General features: G+C 41.5%; 1 protein-coding gene across 1 annotated transcript in view; it reads right to left on the reverse strand.

Moving 5' to 3' along the window:
- The window catches only part of Hydin (HYDIN axonemal central pair apparatus protein), a 397410-nt gene that overhangs the window by 158323 nt on the left and 220919 nt on the right, over nucleotides 1-18168 (reverse strand). Inside the window, exons 24-26 of the mRNA XM_074055707.1 lie at nucleotides 3225-3365; nucleotides 2483-2561; nucleotides 111-221 (exon numbers count right to left, since the gene is read on the reverse strand). Coding sequence (XP_073911808.1) covers nucleotides 111-221; nucleotides 2483-2561; nucleotides 3225-3365 — 331 coding nt within the window. The remainder of the gene's footprint in view (nucleotides 1-110; nucleotides 222-2482; nucleotides 2562-3224; nucleotides 3366-18168) is intronic.

Raw genomic sequence — 18168 nt, forward strand, 5'->3', positions numbered from 1 at the left:
CCATGCCAGTGGTCCGGTATTAGATATAAGTTGCTAATGTGGGAGCAGGAGGGGTGTTCAGTTAGAAACGTCAGTATCAGAGACGTCAAGACCCCGGAGGAATTACTTACTTCTTCTATCCCGATGGAAAGCATGTCTTCCTGTTCAAAGAGCCACAGGGGTTCCTGAAACTCTGCTTGGCTCTGGCTTCTTTCTGTTTCAGCAGAGCTATTTTTCACTCTCTAGAAATTAAAGATGTGAAGAAAAGCTAGTGGGAATGCACAACGGATCATTGGTGTGTGCCTCCTCATCACTACCAGTAAAAGGACATATATTGTGTATATGATTATAATACATTTTCTTAGTTACATAACTGGACAATGCCCAAAATGTACATATATGGATGTTTTCTGTAGTGTTATTAATGACGGTGAAACTCTGGAAGCAAACTGACTATCCATTGATAGGGGGTCACGTTACATATAGTGAACCAGTATCCATGGAGGTTGATATAATTTGTACTTATGGACCAAGAATCATGAATACAGCATGTTATTGGGTATGAAAGCAGCTCTGTTCATGTAAAATTACATAGGCCTCACGTGTGAGTGGGTATAAGTTCATTCTGAGATTTTTGTATGTAAACAGGTATCTGGGAGATTATTTGCTAAAAAGTTCAGTAGTATTTTTCTATGACGGATGAACTTTGGAGGATTTTTTCTTTAACTTCTCTGTATTCTTGAATTTTCTATGACACACATCTTTGAAAATAGAAAAAGAATTAACATTTAAAAGACAAGTGTTTTATACACTCATACATATTCTAAAAACTTTGAAAAATATAGAAAGCTCCAAAGCAAGGAAAACCAACTAGTTATACTATAAATATACACAGATGTATGTCTCTATATTGTAAGTTCCTACATTTGTATTCTGGTTTTCAGTTGACATGACTGTGATTTCTCATGTGACAGAATATTCTTCACAAGTATCATTTAAAATAATAAATAGTTTATACATATATATGATACAAATTTCATAAAGTATTCAAAAGGATATATGGCCAAAAAAATAGGACTCCCACCCCTTTGCCCTAGTTTTCCAGTTTCCCCTCCCTGGGTAACTATATGTTCCATCTAGTTACTTTCTTCATTTGACTAATATTAATTGAGGAGTTACTATGACCAGCTCTAGGGCCTGGGGATAAAATAGTGAACAAAACAGAAAAAAAGTTCCCTGTGCTCATGAAGCTTGCATTCTAGAGATATTCCATGCATAAAGCATAAGCAAATATATCTATGTAATTATTTGAGAGATAATATAACATAGTGGTTAAGAGCAAGCCAGACTGGCAAGTGTCACAGCGCCACTGTTTGATACATCTCCTCGTCGGTGAAATGAGGAAAGATAATGGTTCCTGTTAATGTAAAAAAATACTTTGCACAATGCAAAGCATACATGTCTCAGGGAGTGTTAGCTGTTTTTGCATACGCATTTCTTGACATGAATGGCAGCATACTCTATGCACTGTTTTGCATGTAGCATTTTTTACTTAATATATCAGAGACTATAACAAATTAGCTTATAGAGAACTCAGCATTGCCTTGTGCAGATGTAATTTAATTTATTAAATTAGTCTCCCATTAGTGGAATTAAGTTGCTTCCAATTTTTATTTTTCTTTCCTTTTTTTTTTTTTTTGGCAGTACTGGGGTTTGAATTCAGAACCTTGTGCTTACTAGGCAAGCCATGTCTCCAGTCTTCCAATTTTTCTTACTTTTACAAAATGTAGTGTACAAGGATAGTTATGTGTCTTTATGTAAATATGGCGGCATATCTGGAGAATAATTTTCTAGAAAAGGAACTATGCTTTTAAAATTTTGATATACTTGCAAAGGTGTATGTCATAGAGGTTATAACAATTCATATTTTTTTTTTGGTGGTTCTAGCATTTGAACTCAGGGCTTCACGCTTGCTAGGCAGGTGCTTCACCACTTGAGTCACACCTCCAGCCATATAAACACTGTGTGTCATTGCAAACACATAGTAATTTATTTTGCATTTTTTTCAGTTTTTTGATATGTCTAAGGTGCTGTAACAAGCATCTGTCTGTGTAAATCTTTGTGTCTCTGTTTGTTTCCTCAGGCCATCATTCTAGAATCTAAGGGTAAGCATTTAAAAATTCTCTTTATCTTCCCTTTGTTTTTTATGCTGGAAATACTGAGAAAAATATTTCTCCTTTAGTAGCCTTGTAGGGAGAGCACAAGATCACAAGGGCTGGGAGATAACTGTCTTTTCTGTTTTTGAGATCTGGGTCCTGAGGTGTTCTGGGCTCCCACTGAGGTGTTAGATCTGGGGAGATTTGGTTGGGAAGTGATCCGGATGAAGCTATATAGCCTCATCCCAGCTCAACCCCAGCACTGCACCTGCCACTCTACTCCTGACTCTTCCTTTGCTTTGGGATCCCCCCAACTGCCAACCCTCCCAAGGGTAAGGGAACCATACATCTATGATCACAGTGGATGCTCTAGTATTTTTAAGTTGTCTTTCTTCAGTCCCAGCATCTTCACCCATCAGGAGAGTCCTGGGGAGTATAATAAAATGGAGAGAATTACTCACGTGGCAGCTATCACCACACAGTCTCAGCTATATCTCCCTTCCCTGTCTTCTTCTTCCTCTCTGCCATACCCCAGAGGAAGGGGAGGGTCTCACTCAAAGGACACTTTTCTCTAGAGGTCAACTAGCAGTGCTTGGTTTCCCTCTGCCCTCCAATGTGCAGTCTAGGCCACTAAACTGGACAATTTTTGATAGGGCCTAACCTTTCTTTCCTGTATCATCAAGCCCATGTCAGACTTATAGAAAGTCCTAGGAAGCTCTAGCAATTCTTCAGACAATTTGGATGTGGATGTGTCCTTTAACTCAATGTTAAAATTCATTTTATTGGAGCTCTTTATTGTGAAGACCACTGTTTGATGGAGTATCATATTCTTGCTACCCTGGACCCAATCCTGGCTGCAGACCTTGGACAATGTGAAGGAAGGGCTCTGTCCCCGAGTTCAGGACCCTACTCCCACCTGAGAGCAGCAAGGATCCTCAACTCCCTACCTCAGAGGTCTAATCCAGGGTCTACCACAGAAGGCACTCACTCAACTTGTTGACTGGTTAATGGTTGGATAAACAGACGAGGAATAGATATTGAGAATGTAAGCCAGAATAGAGAAAAGAATGGGTTTATATTTTCACTTACTTAATGGAATCACTTAAGTCCATCTCTGAGGAGTCTACTGTTGCTGCACCTGCAGGTGAGCTGGCAGTGGTTGAGGTTATTGGGATGGACTCTAACTGGGATATGGGGGCACTGTAGGGCTTCTTTGGCCATGTCACAAACCTACAAAGGCATGGGGAGGACATGACAGGTGCACATCAGTTTTTGCAAATCAGTTCCTATGGGCTCTCACTTTTAAAGTTCAACCTCCCAATTCTAGACCTGGCAGATTTAGAAGGCCCACCCTGGACCATCCCTTGGACTTTGCTTCAAATCTCAGTAAAAATTTCACTTGTTCCTCGAAAGTTTTGTGACCACTCATCCCAGGCCTCTGGGCTTCCCCTCTCATACTTATCTGTGATGCTCACTGAGCACTTGTATTTAATAGGGTTATCTGATACAGTGCCTGGCCTGAAGCACACAGCCAGGCCTAGCTACAAATGAATGAGGGATCTGCTTGCAGATAACCAGAAAGTAGGGCTGGGAGTAGGGTTAGGCATGTTGCATCCTATAATGTTGGGTCCTCATGCCTTGATTGCCACACCCTTGTCCTGGTCCCACTGGTGAGCTTCACTGCCACTCAAATTCTCTGACCAGGGGACCTTGGGGGAGCCACCAGCTGCTGGTGGCATCAGCTGGTGCTAACGCCCATATGCCCAGTTTTTTACTGCTTAGAAAGGAGTTTGGCTGTCATCAAGGCCAAGGTAGGGTCATCCCCATTTTTTCTGTTCCTTTTAGAGTGCAAGTGACTTTTTCTGGACTCCTCATCTCTCTCCCCACCCATTTCTTGATATTAATTTCAACCCAGTTCACTTATATATTCTGGCTCCATATGTACTCAGAGGCTCAGCAGAAACACCATTTCCTAGAGGAAACTTCCACCAATGACCCATCTTCCCTGTGGAAGAAATTCTCCCTCCCTCTGAAGTGTCACAACACTTCATCCACACTTCTTTTATGATACTGTCTACTCCCCACTGGGTCCTGGAGTCCTGTTTCTAAAAACAAGACACTGTATTACTACCTTCATGCTATCTGCCATATCGGGTATTACCTAATATAGAAATTTTATTGTGGAATCATTTACACACAAACTAATTCATATGCATACAGTCTGATGAAATTTACAAATATATATGCCTGTGTAACTACTGCTACATTCATAGACAGACAAAATATTTCCATAATCCTAAAAGTGCCTTTGTTTAAGCACTCATCTGCCTATGTCACTGTAGACTATCTTGCCCACAGTGTCATAGAAATGGAGCGAATCAGAAATGTATACTCTTCTGTGTCTGACATCTTTTGCTCAGCATAACTAGTTTTTGAGAGTCATGTTGTTATATGGAACAGTAATCTTTTTCTTCTTTTTAAACCGAGCGGTATTCCATAGTCTGGACTTTTATCCACTTCTCGTTGATGGACATCTAGACTATTCCCAGCTTTTGGATGCTATTAATAAAGTTGCTATAAACATTTTCATATAAGTCCTTGTGTGGACATATGTTTTGATTCTCTACTATCATTTAGATCTGGAATGTCCCCTAAAGACCCATGTGTTAAAGACTTGGTCTCCAGCTTAGCGTAATGCAATTGGGAGATAGTAGAACTTTTGGGAGGTGGGGCCAGTAGGAGGACTTAAGATCACTGGGGAGGGGAAGGGGGCTGCCCTCAAAGGGGATAGTGGGAATTTGGTTCCTTCCTCCTTGTCTCATGATGAGGTAAGCAATTTTGCTTTACTGTGACCACCCCCACCCCAGTCCCCATGAGACCAAGAGACACAGAGAGCCAAATGATCGTGGACTAAAGACTTGAAAATTATGAGCTAAAATAAACCTTTTCTCTTTATAAGTTGATTATCTCAAGTATTTGTTATAGTAACAAAAAGTGACTAACACATTATTCTTGGCTAAATTCCTGTGAAGGGAATTCCTGGATTGTATGTTATACGTATGCATATGCATATGCATATGTACTTGGGAAACTGCCAAATATTTTTCAAAGTGGATTGCATCATTTTATATTACTTCTCAAAGTGTATGAGAGTTCTAGTTGGCTCATATCCTCACCTATACTTGATACTCAATCTTCTTAATTATAGTCATTCAATGATCATATACTGATAGCACATTATGTATTAATTAATAGGCTTATTTTATTTTATTGAGTCAAGGTCTCATTATGTAATTGAGGCTGGGACTCAAGCTACTGTTCTCCTGCCTGAACATCCCAAGTGCTGGGATTATAGGTATGAGCCACCATTTTAAACTTATTTTAAAGGGAAAATTTATATCATTACTATAAATGAAAGCCTGGTATTACTTACCAATGCAAAAAAATCAATGGAAAAAAATCAATGCTATTTTCTTGCCTGGTGAAGGCTCTGAGCTGAGCCTTGCTTGCTCATTTTAAGAAGGAAGATCAGTTCACTTTCCCCTTGGGAAAACATGGGGCGAATGCCATTTGTGGCTGGAATTATTACTCTACAGAACTGTGAGCACTTGAGGGCAGGGTCTGGCCCCTTAGCACAGGGTTTAGTACACAGAGAATGAGCTCAATAGATGTTTGCTTGAATGGATGGATGGGTGGGTGGGTGGTTGAATGAGAATGACTGAACGCCACGTGGGGTTTTTGGCTGTTCTGTACCTACCCCCATCTAGGATGGCCTTAGAGAAGTAAGGAAAAGCTCTTCATCGTTTTTTTCATGAGTTTTCATTTGGCTTGTTCCAGACCACAGGTATCTCTAGTTGACTCTACCTTAGGTGGAAGCCACACCACTCCGGGCAGAGAACCCATGTTAGGTAGGTTCTCAGACCTCATCCTTGGTAGATTCCAATTCAACATGTCTCAGGTAGGGGCCAAGAGTCATTTTTAAGTCTTCCCACGTGCTTCTACTGGACAGTCAGATTGAGGAGTCGCCATGAGTGGGAATGGCACTGTGACAACTCAGGACAGAGCTGATAATTAATATGGGGTTAGCACTATAGCCTTACCAGCTAGGGACAGTGAAATCCAGCAAAGGACAATTCTGAGCACTTATTAATCACCCCAGGTCAGCAGAGATCCCTGGAGAACCCTGTGCTGGCATAACTGCACACACATAATAGCACTCTCTCATCCAGCATTTGCACTCCTGAGATATGTGCAGAATGAAAAGAGAGCATGTGAGAATATCTGTCAAGGAAAAATACAAAGCTGTAGAGTATCTGCACACCTGAGGAAAAAAACCCACAAAAACAACACCTCAGCTGACAGTGATACCTGGACAGAAGGGAAGTGAGACATCTCTTTGGAGACAGAGGCGAGGCTAACAACAGCCCTTCCTGACAGTAGGCTGAACCACAAGAGACAGCAAGACCTTTAGAATGGAGGCCCCAGCTTATTAAAATGGGAAAACCTGATCCAAAACCTCAAACAGAACACTGGTAGCTTTTTTTTTTTTGGTATGATTTCATTTTACCCACAAGTATAGCTGATGGTTTTCCTGTTATGCTGACCCAAACAGGACCGGATTTTGTTATTTTTAAAAAGAGAGTGCATAGCAAACAAGAAAAATCAACATTGTGCCAATTCAGAGTTACCCATATCACTGGAGGAACCAGAAGAGGACTCCCACACCCCACTTGGGCTGTGACAGCATCAGGTGTATGTCAAATACATGCTGACCAGCAGCCCTGGCCTGGGCTTAGTAGTCTTTCTCTTCCTATTTTATTTTGAACTCTTGTGTAAGGATCAATACAACCTTATGTACTGCAAATTAAAAAATAAATCCACTGCACTTATTTCCTGTTCCTCCTTCACTGTAAGCAGTATTGTGCCAAAATAAAACCCCAGAGAACAAGCTTGGAGTTCAGTTAATAGTGTGTGCTGGAGTTCACAGGAGATGTGCAGATGGGAGGCATGTGTGGGACATCTGCTCGTCTGTGCAGTGCAGCCCAGGTCTTGGCAAACAAAGGTAGTAAGGATGTGCAGCTTTGCAGAGACACAGTGACTTCTAATTCACTGACTTCTTTGACTTTGGTTCTGGGAGCATCCACTACTGAGGTTGAGGGTGAAAATAGCCACTGGCTGTATAAAAAGGGCCTGCAGATGGGCCTTGGTTGGCTGGATGAAGAGAGCCTCCATATGTTGTAATGTGTGTTGTCTGGATTCCTCTTACTGGGAAGGTGTGCCATTCCAAGGGCTAAGCTATTGAGTGCACCTGTCTCTGGGGGTCACCCTGGCCTGATGGAAGTTGACTCACTGACCCTGAGCTGCCCAGCAGGTTATGTCTTCCCTCCCATTAGCATCCAGCACATAGACAAAGGACTGACTGACTAGGGGGTGATACTCTAAAAGTTCAGTCTCCTTGCCTTTGAATAGGACAAACTCGGTGCTGAAATCTACTCTCTAGAACTCCTTGTGAGAATTCTTCTGAAATCATACCTTCCCTCTCTTGCTTCCCTTGCTCTCATATATCTTCTCCTGAGAGCCCCCCTTCATCACCTCACCTCCAGAATAACCATCAGTCTCTGCTTCATAGGAATTCACCGCAGCACTGTTTGATTCTGAAGCAGACAGACTTTGGCTTGTAGGACCTTAGAGGCCACAGTAAGGTAGTAGGAATGGGGATGACTCAGGGTCTTTGTGCTCTAACAGTGATACACGTGGAGTAGAGTGGGTCAGAGCCAGGTAGCGAGCTCATGGGCCTGGGTTTGAATTCTGATTTCCTCACTATGCATGGTTACCCAAGTGCAGCATTAGTGATGGATTCCTCCTCAGCCAGTCGTTGCAAGGCTTGGTTCATGAAAGGAACTAGGCATAACGTCTGGATCATGGCCAATGTCCAACGAATGTGAACTGCTCTTATGCTCGGGTTAGTGGAGACTATGGCCATTTCTGGAATTCAAGGGAAAGACTAACTGCGGATTTGCAGGGAAGTTCATGAAGGAGGAGAGAATCTGACTACCTCTGGAAAGTGAAGGGTGGAGGGAAAAGCTGTCTGTAAAGGAAAAAGAACTGAGAGGACTTGGATTTTCTGGTGACAAGTGTGAAGCTTGTTTTAGGAGCAGAGGGTATGAGGGTGCCAAACAAGAGCCGATGATGACAATGTCAATGGTGATGAAGAATTTAGAAGCTGTGAGTTGGGGGTCAGTGTAGGCAGGCATAATGGGAAGGGGAAGCAGCCATGAGGACAGAGAGGTGCCATTTTAGTTTTACTGCTCTTACCCACCTCTTTCTTTCCTCCTTCCTTCCTTCCTTCCCTTCTTTACTTCCATTCTTCCTTCCTTCCAACAAGTCACTCAATCTCGCTCAGGACTGACTGGGGGTAGTGGTGGGAAGAAAGTCTTGGACCATGGGATAGCAGGTCTCTGCTATCGCACTTCCTCCTGTGCTTTGGAACTTCATGTTCCTTTCTACATCTTGACAGTATTGTCACTATCCTTGTTTTGATTCCTAGCATAGTTTTCTTTTTGGTCTTCCTGGCTTGTATTTTGGTATAAATGATACAGAAATAGACCACATCCCATTGGGCCTGGTTTTCAGTAACTATAGCATTGTTCTAAGTTTTGGTTATTTTAGGGTTGTCCTCTTTCAATCCCTACTCCATTCTGCAGCCCAAGTAAACTTTCTGTCATTTCATGTCCCCATTGTCCTGAGGACAAAGTCCAAGCTCCTTAATGAGGCTTACAAGGCCTTTTGTGGTCAAGCCTCCCACTCTTCCCCACTGCCCTTGAGACTTTCCATTTTCCATTCTGCTTTTCATCTGCCCAGTTTCAGAGCTGATTTCTCCAAGTCCCAATAACACTCTTTCTCATTAACAGGCCTTGGTCTATGCCCTTCCTCTGTCTAAAATTCTCTCTTTATCCACTTTGTTCAGTGAACATCTACTTAACTATTAAGCCCATCTTAGCTATTACTTTCTCTGGGACATCCTCTCTGATCTTGAGCCCAGGTCTACCTCCATGCTTCCATAGATCTTACATTATAATTCACTCATCAGCAGGAGTAGCAGCCATGTCTGTTTCCCTTACCACGATCCACAGCACTTGACACTGTAACAAGCTTCAAGTAGACACTGAATAGTTGTTGAATGAATAATTCTAGTGGAAAGTCCTGTAGTTAACTGTCTGTATTAAAAAGGGACACAAATATCTTGTTTTGTTCAAGTCTTATATCAGATGGTATAAAAATAGCCCCAAGAATTCCTCCAATTCTTAAAAGCACAACCCTTGGCCTTGCACTTTTGCCTGTCTTCTTTTCAACAGGTAGTCTGTTTTCCTCAACCCTTGAGTCTAGACTTGGCTTTGTTTCTTTGGCCAATGACAAGGCATTAGAAAATGCAACGCAGACGGCAACTTTATAATCTGGTGTCATGCTAAGCAAATCACTCTTCACTTGTGACATTCATTAACTCTCAGTTGTTGTTGTTGTCTTTTTAACATTCCTCTTCTTCCTCTCAACTACCTAGCTTCTGCTTTTATCTTATAAAGCTTTTTTTCCTCCCTTCCCTCCCTTTCTTCCTTACTCTCTACCTCCCTTCTTCTTCCTTCCTGGGAATCTATACATCACAAGTCTGCTGCTGATTCCTGTTTCTAAGGGGAATGGAATATAACCACTGCTTTAAATTGTATTAGCAGTGGACAAATTCCCGAGTGCCCTAGGAACAACCACAAAGTCCCTGCTGTGCTACATTTCCACATTTATTGCCTGGATTTGTAGTCTTACGTGGCTGATTCTCCCACATTGGGAAGCAAATGACAGAAACAGATGGGGCTGGTTGTGCCTTCCTACTCACATTTAGCCTAGCTGTGCCACGTGAGAAGGGGAAGCCAATTACAGACACACACCCACTATGGAAAGCACCATGCCTAGCACTCTGACATCATTGTGTTCCAAACGCTTCCAACTGGCCACCTGTGCTAAGAAGTTGGTAAGCGATAACTGAGTAGTAGAAACTCAAGTTACTCAGAACTTAAGGGGTGAAAAGCATATTTTTGAAGGTTCTCAGAAGGAGTTACAATTGGGGCTTCTGCAACAGTGGTTCTCATTTGGCTGTCCATTGGGATCACCTGTGCAATTTTAAGAAAGCTGGGACACCTGAGGCCCAACTTCAGCGATCCTGATTGAGTTGGCATCACTCTATTTAAAAGCTCCTGACTTGATTCTAATGTGCACTCAAGGCTGAAAAGCATTGGCTAGAGATGCTGGCAAGAAAGTCACAAAGAAAATGATGGTAAGCCAAGTATGCCAATGGGATTCCTAATTAAGTAACTGCAGCCAACCTTATTCATCCTTATTTTCCACCAAGTACTATTAACCACTGCCTAATTTGATCTCCACAATAGGATACTCAGTCTTCAGGTGACAAAACAGGCTCAGAGAGCAAGTATGTGGCTATGCTAAGTTAGACTGACTCAACACTTATGCTCTTAGTAACTTTGCTGGAGAACTTGCTTGATCAACAGGTGAGGGATCTCCTGGGTTCCTTCATGTCATGCCATGCCATGCCCGTGACATGAGTCACAAATCAGGCCATTTCATGTCAAAAGTAATTGGAACCTTCAATACGAGGAACATACAGTGCATTGTCTAGACCCTTTCCTTGGAAGAAGAGGGACCCATCCTGATTAGAATGTAGGTAAGAAAAACAAGACACCATTCACCTTGTCTTCGAAGTGATTTTGCAGAAAGAGTTTTGCAATGAGGTGAGTAGTGGAAGACTGTGACTAGAATCTGCCTTGATGCTCTCTGGAGGGATCTGTGTGCCATGGCCACTTCTAGAAAGCTCCAGAAGGTGTCCCCACAGCTACATGCTCTTGGAAAGGCTGTCAAACAGGTAGGATGTGAAATCACCCTTGTAATATGATCAAGGCATTGGAAAAATACTTTCAAAACAGGAAGGTTTTTAAAGTCAATTTCTTTGAATGTCTGGCCTTCCATAGACTTAGCTTGCCTTGGGGGAATTTTAATTAATATGAACATGTAGATATACATCAAATGAACTCTTTACGAATCTTATCGCTAAATGAACCACACAGACAGGGCTCAGGTTGAGATATGCACTGTTACTTTCCATTGATTTCTTTAGAAGCTGGCATAGCTCACAATGAATCTCTAAAAGGCTGATGCTCTCCACTGATATTAAAGACAGTGGAAAATGCCTTAAAAAGAACGAATCTATAATAAGGTGACCAATTCTTCTATAGCAACATAAAAGCAGGACAAAAAGTTTTATAACATTCAAAATTGAAATAAAAAAAGCCCCTCTCATTTATCCATGGGATAACAGATCTGGTACCTCAGGAAATTGGACTAAAGTGAGTTGCAAACAGAAGTGGATTACATGATTCCTGATACAGGTATGGCTTTCAAGTTCAATACAGAGCCCCCTAAAGGCCTACCTGCTCTGTAGGTCTGCCTGGGCTTGGCCTTGAGCCACATGCAGGTGTACCAAAAAGGCTTATCACAAGATCCACTTGTTTCTGGAGGCTCAGATTGAAGAGATGGTTTACAGCTCTCTCATTAACCTTGTAGGCTAATCTGATCTCCTGGTAGGTAAATTAGCAGACCCCTCCCAGCAGGAGATGAAATTCTTGATGGATGGGGGCTTACAGGAGTGGAGGGCCCAAGAGGGCTCTGGGGATATCAGGGATGAAGTATAATGGAGCTTTACTGTTCTTTTTTACAGGGGCCCTCATATTTGTACAGGGATGATGACACATGGACATTTACTTTATTATCCTTATACTATGCATAGATATTTGTGCACATTTCTGCACATATCATGTAATTTCACACTCAAAAGAGAGTGGTGTCAAGGCACATGTGGAGTGAGAAAGGGTCAATACTGACTGACCTTCTGGAGAGGGAGTTCAGTTAAATGAGGGGAGCAAACCCCAGCTGAAACTGGTTTGGGCAGTTCACAGAGGTGGTAAATGTTTTGCACTTTCTTACATTTGCCTGTTACAGAGTTGTCAGTTAACATACCAGAGGACTAAGAAAAGGGCTTTCTAAGACATGGTGCCCTTGTGCTGAGGGCAGAGGAATCGAGAACCTGATTCTGTGAGGAGTGACAGGAGATTATTGAGAGAAAAGAGCAGATAGGAGGTTTGACCCTGAAAAAGCAGCAGATGCTATTTTCTGTATTTTTGAAAGCATTCATGATTTAAAAAAAAAAAAAGTGAAGGGCTCCTCTTTCTCTTGAGCCTGAGGGAAAGGAATGAACTGATGAAAGCTCAGTCTGACGAAAAGCCATCTCTGGTATTCTGGAGCTGCAGCCAGGGACTGGGATGAGACCAGAGAGAAGAGAGCAGCCCAGCCAAGAAGGGCCAGGCAGTGTAGGGTAGGGAGGAATCCTGGGCAGGACCAAGATGGGGGAGAGCCAGAAGGAAGGGTCCTTCCAGGAAGCACTGCAGAGCCAAACCTGAGGAATGTATCCATTAGCTGGGTACTGGCAGGGGAGAAGCAAGAATCAAGGAAAGATGGCACAAAACCAGACAGGCTAGAAGGCTAGACAGGGCCTTGGGACTGTTCTGGGTCAACCTTACCAGCTGGTTTCCAAAGTGACTGCATCAATTTAAACTCCCATCAGCAATGTCTAAGCTGCTATTCCTCCACACCTCCAACAGCATGTGGCATGGGCACATTTGATTTTCTCCAATCCAGTGGATGTGTCATAGTGTCGAGTTGTCTTAATTTTCATTTTCAAGATTACTAATGAAGTGGAACATCTTTTTTATTCTTTATTGGCCACTCAAGTTTTTTCTGTAAAATAACTACTCACCATATTCTCTCGTTTTTAAATTCAATTATGCCTTTTCCTTCAATGCCATTCTTTTCTAAATTATATGCACTAATCATTTAAAGATAATTTGTATGCTAAAAATTTCTCTTGGTTTGTGATTTGTCTTTTTACTCTTTTTCTGGTGTCTTTTTGATGAGTAAAAGCTCTCAACCTTATGGCAGAGGCTATGAATAGTTTCATTATAGTTCTATGCTTTTTGTGTCTTATTTAAGAAATTCTTGCTTATTCAGAAATCATCAATGCATTATCCTACAGTTTCTTCAAGTGAAAGAGGAAACTTGACCTTTACATTTATATAGTTAGCCTATATGGAATTGATTTCTTCAACAGTGTAAGTTTAGGGAAACATTTTTGCTTTTTTCTATACAGATTATTCCTGGATTGCTTACTGAACAGGCCATCCTTTCTTTGTTCAACAGTTTCGGTTTTGTTGTGTTTCCATACATTTATGAGTCTGCTTCTGGACTCTCTGTTCTGTTCCTTTATTCTGTTTTCTTGAGGGCACAAATTCACTTTTAACATTATTATATTTTTACATTTGTCACTTCCTACTTCATATAAATTTTAGGTTCAACTTGTCAAAATTTTGATTAGAATTGCATTGTGTCTATAGATCATTTTGAGAGGAAATGACATATTACTAAATTGAGTCTTTTAAATCAATGAAAAAAGATATGTCTCACCATTTATTAAGTTCTTTACTGACTTTTAATAAAATTATTTTATATATAAATGTCTTGTGTTTCTTGTTAGATGTATTAAGTACTTTGTTTTGTTGTTTGATTTTCTACATGTGCTGTACAGAAATGTGACTGATTTTTATAACTTTATGTCAATCCATCCTCCTCACTAAATTGGTTTGCTACCTCTCTCTCTCTCTCTTTTTCTTTCTCTCTCGCTCTCTCTCAGCAGTACTGGGGTTTGAACTCAGGGCCTCATGTTAGGCAAGGGCTCTACCACTTGAGCCGTGCTTTAGCCCTTCTTGCTTTAGTTATTTTTCAAATAGGGTCTCACATTTTTGCCAGGGCTGGCTTGCACTGCGATCCTCCTATTTATGCCTCCTATGTAGCTAGAGTAACAGGTGTGTGGTGTGCCAACACACCTAGCTTGATGGTTGATATGGGGTCTCACATTCTGCTTGGGGTTGGCCTGGAACTGTGACTCCTGAGTAGCTGGGATTACAGGTGTGAGGCACCACATCTGGCCATTGAATTACTAGTTCTAATAATTTCTCTGCAGATTAATTTGGGCCTTCTATGTAGATGATCGTAACATGATAGTTTTATTTCTTCTCTTCTAAATCTAGTCCCTTTTACTTGTTTCCATCTCTTTCTTCTAGGCACTTTAGTAAACTGTAGAAATGGAACTTTTATTTTATCTGATATTTCCTAGCTTCTCCAGAACTCCCTCAGTATCCCCCTTCCATATCTTCTAAATCCTTTTACTTTTACATTTCTGTGTCTTTTTTTAGGTATGTCTTTAAAAATAGCATACAGTTGTAAGTAAAATCCAGAAACACAATCTTTTCCTATTTACACTGACTTCAATTACAAATATAATTGGATTTATTTCTATCATTTTATTTTGTGCTTTCTATTCCACTCATTCTATGTATCTTTCCCATGTCACTTTCCCCCTACACTTTTTAACATTTCTTTTAGATATTTTCCTCTTTCATTTTATTTTTTCCTTTCTTATACTTTCATTTCTTTAAATAAGCTTATTGATACCTGAATTTTACCCTTATCTTCTTCTCAAGCAGCTCGGGACCTTAAACTGCTTCTGTCCTGAAGCAGTTTAGTGTTTGCTTTGAAACAGGGTCTTGCTATGTAGCCTAGGCTGGCCTCAAACTCCTGATCCTTCTACCTCAGCCTCCTAGTGCTGGGATTATGGGCATGACCACTACACCCAGTTAATCCTATATATTTTTAATCCTACAGTTTATTCGTATTTTTATTTTATGTAGTTAGTGGCAGTTTAAGTTTACCCATAAGCATACCATTTTCTTAGTTCAGAAATCCCTGTTTCCTCTCAGACATTATGTCTTGGATAATTTTCTTTCTTCCTTAGGCATAGTCAGTATAATGTCCTTTGCAAAGGGTCAGTTGAGAGTGACCTCTTGCAGTGCTGTTGGTCTGATTGTTGTTTCTGCGGAGTGACTCTTAGTAGCTCATGTTATTCTGTTATGAAAAAGAGACCCTCCCATAGCTTGTCATGACATTTTGAAAAAAACCAAAATACCAAAAAAACTCAAACTCCTCAGCCTGCCTTACAGCACCCTGCCTGGCCTGCCTCACAAGAGATTTCCAGTCTCAGGGTTTCCTGACTGACGGGCTTCTGCCTCCACAGCCTTTCTAATCTTCAAACGTTTCCTCCTATGTTGAATGACTTTTAAATTGAACACTGTCATGGGCTAAATTGAAATTCTTTGAAATGCCTGTGTTCAGGTCCTGATTCCCATACTAGAATATGATGACATTCGGAGACAGTCATTTCAGAAGTAATGGATAAGCCCAAAGCCAGCGTGAATGGTGTCCTTCTAAGGAGGTAAAAGTTGGTCCCAGGATCCCAGATGTGTGCAGATTGAAGATGATGTGCAGACACATATCTGCAAGGCAAGAGACAGGCCTGGAGCAAACCCTTCCCTCACAGCCCACAAAGGGAATCAGTCCCTTCTGCACCTTCCTCTCAGGTTTCTGACCTCCAGAACTGAGAAAAGAAACTTCCGTTGTTTAACCCACCCACTCGGTAATATTTAGTTATGGCAGCCCTAGAAACTGATATGAACATTCAGATTCCTAGGGCCTTTGTCTGTGAGAATTCCTGTCAGCTCATGTATGCCTTAAACTTAAGGAAAATTAAGTTGTTATTGTGGCCTGCCATATTACTGGAAATGGAAATGTCCCCTTGTCATGTCTATTTCTTGGCCTCGTTGGCTGAACCCTCTAATTTTGTCTATCCTTTAAATAGAAATTCCATTCTTGATCCTCTTCTGAGAATCACGGAATGTTGACACGAGAAAGCACATTATTCTGCCACTCCTAGTTCCTCCTCTGCAATGTGAAAAGGACAAAGACTGAGGGGGACAAGACCACAGAGCCACAGAACTTATGGACCAAGCAGGATTCAGATTTTTGTTTTCATTGTTGCTATATCCTGTTTCTTCCAGAAGTTCCTAGATGAACAGATGGGGTTCTGGGCCACAGGACTGTGCTGTGTCATGGGGAGCTAAGTTGTATGGCAGAGATTTATGAATCTATATAAAAAAAAATAAACCACATGCATCCCTAGAGTCCTGTTTACTGGGACGTTTCTATTGTCAATCTGGTGCCACGACAACTCCTTCCTACTCACCATGCCTCACGATGATGGAGCCCAAGTTTCTATTCTCTACATTAATTCTTACCTCATGGGGAAGGGCAGTGTCAGGTATTCACAGAGCTTTGTCACAATATTTTCTAATCACAGACCTTAGTTTTTCTTCTACACCAATCCTGGAGTGTACTTTCCTTACCTATGGGCACAATCTTATACCTAGGTGCCTTGATGCACCCTTTTCTAACCCTATCCAGCCAAACTGAAAATCCTATCCAGTTTTCTTCTACAGTACCTCCCAGCTGGTAGAGACCATGACAGGTTTTTTAAGTTACCAAGGTCCCCGGTGGACCAGGTCCTTGGCCATGTAGCCAAACCTTAGCTGTCAATTTCTCCTTTTCACTCCTCCTAAAGTGAACCTAAGGCTTATTCCAACCTTTTTTGTTCTTGATTGTTACTGTTTGCTTCTGAAGGAGGCCAAGATGTTTTTTTCTAATGTTTAACAATTTTAAAACAAGGCTGAAAAGTGAGGTTCTGCAGTGGTTCTCTGGTTAGTGCTGTGGTTACCCATGTGAAGTGACAACAGGGCCAGATACATGTGTAATCTTTACAAGGGCAAGGAAGTCACAGGACTGGATAGGCTGCCTCTCCATTTCTCAGTGCACATTCTTTCTGAGCTTTTGATAGTGAGGAATGATAGTTCATTCAAGAATGAACTGGAGAAATAGAGGACCATCATCACTATCACCACCACAAACCTTATCACCGTTTTTGTGCATTTGTGTGATGGGCGTTTAATTTTTACCACCCTGAAAAACTCAAACATAACTGGTTGTGCCATGTTCTCAACAACTTCAACATTCTGCATCAATAACTGAGAGGCAGAACAATGGCCCTCTTGAAGATGCCCATTCCCTAATCCCTGGGACCTGTGACTATGTTACCTTACATGGCAAAAGGAATGTGGCAGATGTGACTGCATTAAGAGGACTCAGATGTGGGAAATGATCCTGGATTATCCACATGGGTACCATGCAATCAAAGCTCCTTAACGGGCTGGGGATGCAGCTCAGTGGTAGAGCACCTACCTAGCTTGCACAAGGTCTTGGGTTTCATCTGTAACTCTCCTCCCCAAAAGTCCTTAAAAGTGGAAAAGGTAGGCAGAAAAAGAGAGTCAGAAAGATGACAACAGAATCAGGGTCAGAGAAAGGCTCTGTTGTTTCTGGCTTTGAAGATGAGGAGGGGTCTTGAGCCAAGAAATATTGACAGCCCATAGATGCCAGCAAAGAAACGAATTCTTCCAAGTCTTCAGAAGGGAAGGCCACCCTGCCAATACCCTGATCTTGGCCCAGTAAGGCTTGTGCTGAACTTCTGACCTAGAGAACTACAAGGTGACCAATTTGTGTTGTTTCAAGTCACTAAACTTGAGATAATTTGCTGTGGCAGAAAATGAATACGACAACTGAGAGCTGTTGTATTGAGAGTTTATCCTGTGTCCTGTACTTTGCCTTCAGAAGCCTGGGACTGCCAGTGCTCAGAAGTATGGTGGACAAAATAGTGACAAGACTTTTCCTGGTTTATGAAAGAGTTAGGTAGGGACTAACTGATATATATATATATATGTTTTTAATTTAGTGTGTGCTATGAACTGAATTGTGCCCTTGCCATGCTCCTTTTGTATGTTAAAACCTTAATCCCCAGTGTGATGATATTTGGAGAGGGAGCCTTTGGAAGGTAATTTGGCTTACATAAAGATATGAGGGTGGGAGCCTCATGATAGGATTGGTGCCCTTATAAGAAGAGACACCAGTGACTCCCACCCTC

This window comes from Castor canadensis, chromosome 15, assembly GCF_047511655.1.
Source record: "Castor canadensis chromosome 15, mCasCan1.hap1v2, whole genome shotgun sequence".
Taxonomy (NCBI): Eukaryota; Metazoa; Chordata; class Mammalia; order Rodentia; family Castoridae; genus Castor; species Castor canadensis.